At 44.5% G+C, this 8,875-nt stretch overlaps 1 protein-coding gene across 13 annotated transcripts in view; it reads left to right on the forward strand.

Moving 5' to 3' along the window:
- The first annotated feature begins 4,747 nt into the window (after window positions 1-4,747).
- DOCK7 (dedicator of cytokinesis 7) overlaps window positions 4,748-8,875 on the forward strand; it is a 196,979-nt gene continuing 192,851 nt past the window's right edge. For all 13 annotated transcript variants that reach the window (XR_003679612.2, XM_028489312.2, XM_028489314.2 and 10 more), the window contains exon 1: window positions 4,748-4,853. Coding sequence is in view for 12 of the 13 variants with exons in the window: in XM_028489312.2 (XP_028345113.1) it covers window positions 4,816-4,853 (38 nt within the window). In the remaining variant the exon portion in view is untranslated. The remainder of the gene's footprint in view (window positions 4,854-8,875) is intronic.

The raw sequence follows: 8,875 nt of genomic DNA on the forward strand, positions 1-8,875 counted from the left end.
CTGTCCAATATGGTAGCCTCTAATCACATGTGGCTATTGAGTACTTGAAATATGCCTAATACAACTGAAAAATGACTCAAATTTTAATTAACTTAAATGTAAATGGTCACATGTGACAAGTGGTTAATGGATAGTACAGGTCTAGATTCACTATTTCACCAGAGTCTACACTACCTCTGCATTTGTTAGCTCAAATTCTTCTAAAATAACTTTCCCTCATCAAATATGACTACCTTGGAATACAGCTCATTCAGAAAATGCATAACTTGGGCTTGTTTTTAAAGTGGGCACCGAGCCTACATTTCAGGCCATTTTGATTGGAGTAGCCTGGCATTTGGTCCCTTCCCAACTAAAGAACCATGAGGGGCATACATTCTGTTTTAGGAGGATTGTTACTGTAGTCTCTGTGTCACTTGCAGGGGGGTCTGTAATAGAAACTATTCGCGCTTCATACTTCTTTCCCACAGCTCATCTCTGATTTTAGCCACAGCTGTGGTGGACAGTTATGCACACGGATGGCTTCCTACCTGAAGCACCCACCATATCGCTCAGCTTTTTGCAGCATGGAGTGTGGGAGTAGTTAATGTCCCGAGGATCAGCCTTCAACCAAGGGTAGATAAATACTCAACCTCACAGGGCCAATTCTGAAGTGCATACTAAACAGTTCTCCGGAGGGTGGCAGGCAGGATTAAGCTTTGTTGCCCACTGTGCTAACACTCAATAATGTCCCCTTTACTGGCTTTCTCTCCTCTAGTCCACTCTCTCTATTCCCTCTCTCCAGCTTCTAGGATCTCTTCCCTAATAAACTGCCTGCTTCCAAGTTGTGTCTCAAGCTCTGCTTTGGGGGAAATGTAAATTAGGGCAAGATCTCAAAATACTTTAGCCCATAGCATTAATTCACTCAGAAATATTTACTGAGTGATTATAATGGATCGGGCAGTGTATTATATACTGAAAATACGATGGTGAACAGGAGATCAAGTGTGATGGCGTACATGGAAAAATGGGCAATAATTGAATAATGCATCAAGCATTGTAACAGGGTAAACATGGGTGCTATTAGTTGTGAAGCATGGCCAGGTTTAGGATCCCTGAATTGTCCCTTGCAAAAATCCCATTTGCTAGGTAGTAGGGGAGAGTGAATGACAGAGGACAAAGTAGGCAAAGCATCCCTAGCTTGGACTTTGTGCCCAACTCCCAGGCTTCAGTTTGGGACTGAGGTAAGCCTAAGTGGCATGGCCGAGTCCTCCCTTCCTCCAGGCCACTACTTTGGCCCTCCTAGAGCCTTCATTGGAGGGAGCCTCATGTTGCTCTTGCTGCATGAATCCAGTGGTGCTTCATAAAAGCTCAAGCCTGATAAAAGGAAGCACTTCCTAAACCCCCACCCCCCAAAATCCCCAAAGAGAATACATTCTGCCCTCAAAGCCAGAATTTTATTCCTTACGACACAAAAACTGCCCGTTTGTACTGTGGCCTTAGAACCTTGACCTTGCCACAACCATTACCCTCCTTAGTGCTATATTAAAGGTGGAAACTTGAGCCCAATAAAAGTTAAAATGTGAAATGAATGTGACTTTCCTCCCTTTTTTCTTTTTTCCTGCTGTATCCCTAAGTCTTCTGCTTGAAGGACTTTAGAACACTGTGTACATCTAGTGAGAAAATTGTCCTGAGGCTTTCTCACCTAAAACTAACTATTTTGAGGCTATTCAGCCAAATTGGTCCTGACCCTTGGTAATTCCTTTGCCAGTATCTTTCTATCAGTGGGGAACTTCGGTTCTGAATCCCAGTCAATGGCTGGGCCGTTGGTGCTCCCAGAGTTCCAATGAGCTTTTCCACAAAGTTTTAACTGGGTTAAACATGGAGTTACCATCCAATTTTCTCCACCTCATATGAAATGAACATCTTGTCTTCACCTGATGCTGAGAACTGATACTATCTAGAACTTATATGTAGCTTCCTGAATTTTTCCTGTTTTAGCACTAATTTTTCCTGTTTGCTAATGACAGGAAAACCCAACTCAAATTAGCTTAAGCAAAAACAAAAACAAAACAAAACAAGGCACCCCTCCCCCTAGCACATTATCAATTCATGCAACTGCAAAGTCCAAGGCTCAAGTAATGTTATAAGGAGTCTTTTTCCATCTTTTGCTCTCCTCTCTGCTGTGTTTGGCTTCACTCACAGGCAGGCCTTCTTCAAATGGAGGCCACTAGTACAGCAAATGCAATTTTTACTTTCGATTGGGCCCAACAGTCTTGGCTTGACTCACGTGCCTACTCCTAAACCAGTCACAGAAGCCAGGGGAATGTGCTGCTTGGCTTGGCCAGGCCTAGGCCACACGCTCATCCTTGAAACTGGGCTGCAGGAATTTGCTCCAAAGAAGTGTGGTGATTGAGACTGGTGGATTGAGACCTGTGTGTTTGTGTGTGTGGGGGGGCTGTATGTGCGGGTGCGCACACACACACACACACACACACACACACACACAGGGGGTAGTGTGGGGAGCATGGACGCTGGTCAGCCAAAACAATTCCCCTCTCAGTTCCTCTGTTGAGCTCCACACATATCCCTGAGACTGGACTCCTGTGGGACATGGATACCTGCCCACACTGGACTTGTCTGTGACGTAAGCTGTTCCCCAGAGGTGGGGACCACCATTCTTGCTTGAAGTATTTCCCCAGACTCTGTCTAGCCTGCTTACAGCTTGTCCTCTTCCTGCTCTAAATGTTCCCACCAAGCTGCACAGTGCATGCAATGTCCTTTCAGACACTTTGGCAACTAGTGAGTCATGTACACAAAGAACCATTCAAAGCAAAATGTGGTCATTTCTCTGAGAGAGTAGTGAAAAGATGTTTGGAGAGCGGAGATAAAGGCATATAACATCTGGCTGGGAGCATGAGAGCAGACAAACGATTCAGCGACTATCAAGCACCCAGGACAAGCTTAAGGGTAGGAAGAATAATGATAATAACAATGATGATAATAACAGCAGCTAATATGTATAGTACTTAACCATATGCCAGGCCCTGTTCTAAGAACTGTGTGTGAATTAACTCAATGAATCCTCATAACACTCTTTCAAGTAGGTACAATTATTACCCTGTTTTAGAGTTGAGGTTAAGTAACTTGCTCAAGGTCACATAGTAAGGAGGTGACAGCAATATGACTGGGTTCCTAACATGGAGGGTCTTAAAGGCCAGCATACAGTGTTAGCCTTGACTTGTAGTTCTTTGAGTAGCTGTTTCATGTTTCCCAATGGACTCAAACTTCCTGAGAACAGCACTTTGTACTACACTTGGGGAGAAGCTACATATGTACCTCTTTGAATAGACCACCTTTACTGACTGGAATGAGCATTCTTACACAAAATAAATGAAGTCTTCCACAGTGGTTAGAGCACTGTGGATCTGACAGGAAGTTATGGATCTGACTAATTGAGGCTTTCACCTCTGACTCAATGTGTGACTCTGGGTAAACGAACTAACAGCTCCATGCTTCTGACTTTCCAACTGTAAAAGAGAGGAAAAGAAGTATCCAATATACTTCACAAGGACACAGCAAGACCATAATAAATAAATAAATAAATACATACATACATACATACATACACATATTAAATTCTTGCAACACTTAAGAGAAAGGTACTAAAGAAAGCAAGGTATTTTTCTTAGTTTCACCATAACATCAGTAATCAGCAAATATGCATTAGGAGCCAAACACATTAGATACTATGGGATTACAACAGAATAATGAAACATGATTTCTGCTAGTCCCTGTTTTATAGGATTTGATGGGTAAGATCAGTTTGACTGGTAAATATACAGATTACTTAACAGAATATCAAAATGGTAAAGTACATTAGTGCTCATCGGGTTCAACATATATATTTGAAAAATGAGATTCAAAAGGGATATGTAATAGTCTCAGGAAGAGTGTTACTAACGGGGAAAACACGTGTCTTCAAAGAAAAGGCCTGGGCTCAGGGTCTGAACTTCGGTTGAAGAGGTTACCATCTGTGTGATCCGGGGCCAGTCGCTTAGTTTCTCTGAACCAAATTCCTTTTCACTAAAATGAGGATAATAATTTACTTCCAAGAGCTGTTGTGAAGATTAAGTAAAATCACGCATGCATGTAAAACTTTAATCCAATGCCTGGTTTAGCACCACAAGTCAACTATTATTACCGTTACCTCTGCAGTAGAAAGTTCTTTTCTGGCTCTTTTTCTGTAAGAAAAAACATACCTTCTCCAGTCAGACCCCATTCACAAGGTCGCAGCAGAACAGAAAGTGCTTTCAACTACTCGGAGATGGGTGCTGCAGGAACATGGACCCAGCCATCCCGGGAGGCAGAGCACAGCCACCTTGGCAAAGCCCATCTTCCATTTCCTTCCGTTCCTTTTCGGGAGAGCCAGGCTCCCCCCACGCGCTCGGTCATCTTATTCTCTTGCTTCGCTAGGTCGCTGGCCCCTCTCTGGCTTCTCTTCGCGTCCTCTCGGTCATGTGGGCCCCGCGGCAGCCGGGAGGCCAGAGCCTGCGGCTCGCTCCCTCCACGCCCCAGTCTTCCTCTCCGCTTCCGCGGGCCGCAGCTGCGTTCCGAAGCCAGGGTTCCCGAGGGGATTGACGCGCTGTGGGGAGGAGCGGTTTCTTGCTGCGCGCCTCTCAGGAGCATTACGGCCGGGCTCGTTCCCGGCTCCGGCCGCCAGTCCCAGCCTCCCGGGTCCGGAGCAGGGACTGGCGGAGGCGGCGAGGGAGGGAGCGCGAGTGAGGAGGCACGCGCCCGCCCGTACGCGCCCAGACCGCCGCAGCCGCCTTAGCAGCCATGGCCGAGCGCCGCGCCTTTGCCCAGAAGATCAGCAGGTAAATCTGGGGCGTGGGGCGCGCCACCGCAGCCGGGGGAAGAGTCGGAGAGTCCTCCCGGCCCGGGCCTAGGAGGCGGGTGGGTGTGGCGACGCGGACGCCGGAGTCCCGCGGCCTGGTCGGCGGCTGGGCGGAGGGGCGGAGGGGGCTCGCGGCGGCCGCGGTGGCTGCCGAGGCCTGGCGCCGCCCTCCGAACCCGGCCCTTAGCCCGCGCCTCGTCCGGGGGCGCTGAGAGCCCCGCACGCCCGCGCGCCCGCCTCCGCCGGCTCCTCGGGCCCCCGGGCCTGGAGTTCGCGGCGGCTTATTGAAGGGCGGGCGGGGGAAGCTCATCGGCCGGCCGCTCGGCGCTTCCCAAATTCTTTGTGTCCCCACTCCCGGGCTGGCCGGGGCCCTTTCCCTCTCCCCGCCCACCCCCGTTGCCCCTCAGGAGGGTGCGGGGGTCCGCCCTCGTCTCCACCCCAACAAAAGATTCGGCGCGTGGCGGGCTCCCGGCCGGTGCGAGGCCGCCCCTCCTTTAAGCCTCTCACCCTTCCCAGAAATCTGACAGGGATCCTCTTTGCACCCAGGGGTCCAATTTAGAGTGGGCTCGTGCACCCAGAATCGAAAACGTACGGCCTAAATGAAAAGTTGAGAGCTTGTGGTCTGCACCTTCTGCGTCCAACTGTCCGATCTGACGAATTGTAGGCTGGAGCTTGATCCTAGTAGCGTGTGAATGTAAACTGCGCCTGTGTTTCTCATAGCTCCAGAGGAAAATGGATGATAGGCAGTGTTCTTTATACACCGGCCCTTTGACTCGTGTTTTAGGAGTCTAGCAGTGAGCAAGCGATCACGGTTGAGGTTTCTCAGCTTTTCACCTACTTGTGGTGGGGAGGTTGCCACCTTTCTCCCTCCTAAAACTTATAATTGAATTACGGTGGAGGATTCTAATATTTGTAGACTTTCATTGTGGAATATATCAGTGTGTATGACACTAGACATTTTTTGTTTAATAAGACCATATTTCTCTTAATCTGAAGTCCCAAGAGAAGAAAGATTCGAATGTATTACTTTTTCGACAATTGTATTTCAGTGACTGGATCTTTTTAGTTTGCTGATATTTATTAAAGATTTTTGGACCTACCAAACAGGTCGTTTCTTAACTGCTTGCACTTCCATAGTGTTACTCTATTTTGGCACTTTTTCATTTAAAACTAACACCTGTTTCCTTTAAGCTTTGTGCTTTTTTTTCTTTCGAGCTTTAAAACACATATTTCATTTTCTCCTTAAGAGACAAAATAGCAAGTGCTTAAGAGCATAAGCTCAGACTGTGACCACGGGCTTAAATCCTGACTGTTATTTTCTAAGTTGACACCTTGGCCAAATTGTTTAAGTTCTCTTAAGCTTTACTTGTTTGGAAAACGGGTAAAAAAACCGGTACCCAGCTCATAGAGTTGTTGTGAACATTAAACGGAATAATTTGTGTAAAGGGTTTAGTACAGTGTATGGTCTTTACTAGCTATCATGGAACACTTAACAATAATTAGTATAACCTAGGGAGCTGTGATAGACTTAATAGGAAATTATTACTTTTGTTCTTCTTAAAAATTTTTTTGTAAAATAACTTGGTTTTGTTTCTGAAGGCAGTGCCATTTAAAAATAGATGTATTACTTGACATGCATGCTTAGTATTAATTTATCTTAAATAGAACCAAAAGCTTATCTCTGAGAACATTGTGCTGATCAAGAAAGTGCATATTAGGGAGTTAGGTGTGAAATACATACAATGTCTGTTCTCCATTCATGGAATTTGTTCTCAGATAGGGCATGACAAAACACAAGAAAAAAAGATAACCAGTTTTGCAAAACAACAAAAAAATTCAAATTAGTATAGCCGTGTAAAGTTATAAAAGTAAGTAAGGCAATGGAAATGAAGAGACATGCATTGATTGGAGAGATACTTAGGAAGTAGGCATGGCAGTGATTGATGATTGCTTGGATAAGGAAGGTTAGGAAGACTGAAGAGTCTGGGAGGACATCCAAGTTTCTGATTTGGGCAACCAGGATGGAGGCAGTTGTTGAGAAAGGGAGGACAGGAGGAAGAATGGGTGTGAGGGTGGGAAATGAGGTGGGATGGAGATGATGATTCAGTTTTGGACATGTTGATTTTGAGGTGCTCATGGAGCATTCAAAGGGAAGTGTCTATGAGGCTGTTGGTACAGGTTTAAGGTGCAGAAGAGAGATTGGGTTGGAGATCTAGATTTGGGAGTCATCAGCAAGTAGATTGTAATTAAAGCCAGAGGAGTAGATGAGATAGTTGAGGAAAGCACAGGCTTAATCTGGAGGGAAGACCAAGGACAGAACTGCTATAGATGATGAATTATTATTTGCTTATTGTGAATGAAAGGTACTTTCCTCCAAGTTACCAAATATGGCTGAATAATACCTCTGAATAAATTATTGTTCTGCTTCTTAGTTTCCTACTGGGGGAAGTATAGCACAACTCTGGAGACAGACTGCCTGGTTTGACATCCTAGCACTGACCCCCATTGTGTAAACTTGGGTGAGTTACTTCCTCTCACTTTTGCCTCATTTTCCCTATCTATAAAATGGGGTTAGTAGTAGGACTCACCTTATAGGATTGTTGCAAGGATTAAATAAATCCATATGTATAAAATGCTTATGACAGTGCTTTTTAGATAATAAGTGCACAGTAAGTATCACTATTTTTTTTATTATTACAGGATTTATAATATGGCCTAGGACTATTATTTGGAAGTAATAATCCTTTTTATGATATATCTGTATGAACTTTGTTGCTCTGTGAAAAGCCTGTTGCTACTGGAAAACTTATTTTTCTTTTTTAAAGCTTTATGATTTTTCAGAAACCTTTACTTTGAAAAGAATTGTACTGATCTCTTTTCTGGCTCAGTTATTTCCTAGCCCTTTGCATTTAGTGCTGTTATTTTTTGAGGCTGTGATTTGGTGATTTTTCAGAGCTCTTTATTCTGCATCACTGATTGTGCTACTAACCTTGGCTCATCATAGAAAAGCAGACTTCATGTCAAGTATTGCCTCTTGTCTGTTCTCCCTACATTTATGTGTGGCTGCGTTGGATCTTTGTTGCTCCGAGTGGGCTTTCTCTAGTTGTGGTGAGTGGGGACTATTTGTTGCGGTGCACAGCCTTTTCATTGCGGTGGCTTCTCTTGGTGTAGAGCACAGGCTCTAGGTGCACGGGCTTCAGTAGTTGTGGCATGCAGGCTCAGTAGTTGTGGCTCACGGGCTCTAGAGCACAGGCTCAGTAGTTGTGGCACATGGGCTTAGTTGCTCCGTGGCATGTGGGATCTTCCTGGACCAGGGATCGAACTCATGTTCCCTGCATTGGCAGGAGGATTCTTAACTACTGAGTCACCAGGGAAGTCCCTGTTCTCCCTACTTTTTGAGGACAAGGCATATGCCTTGTTAACCTTTGTAATCACTCCCTAGTGTATAATAGGTACAATTTATGGAATGTTGATTGTAGATAAATGATCTAGGATTTTGTTTGGATTATTTTGTCCTATCACTTGATACTCAGCTGTAATGAAGAACATTTGTGTATACTTAAAACACTTTTTACCACATTCTCATCTTCATAACCCAGAGGGCAGAAGAACATAGTAAAGAAGGTAGGCTCTAGGTCACATTACCCAGGTTGAAATTCTACCTATACCAAATAATAGCTGTGTAATTCTGGGCAGTTGATCTAACCTCTTTGTCTTTGTTTGCTCATCAGTAAAGTGGAGCTTAAAAACTTCTGTAGGATTAATTTGAGGATTAAATGAGATAATACATGTAAGACACTTAGAACTGTGCCTGAACATAATAAGCATTCAAGAAATGTTAGCTGCTGCTATTATTCCTATATTGTTTACTGTTATTTATTTATTTATTTGTTTATTTTTATTGGGGTATAGTTGTTTTAAAATGTGTTAGTTTCTACTGTACAGTGAAGTGGAGTTCCCTGTGCTATACAGCAGGTTCTTATTAGTTATCTATTTTATACA

The sequence above is a fragment of the Physeter macrocephalus genome, chromosome 4, assembly GCF_002837175.3.
Source record: "Physeter macrocephalus isolate SW-GA chromosome 4, ASM283717v5, whole genome shotgun sequence".
Taxonomy (NCBI): domain Eukaryota; kingdom Metazoa; phylum Chordata; class Mammalia; order Artiodactyla; family Physeteridae; genus Physeter; species Physeter macrocephalus.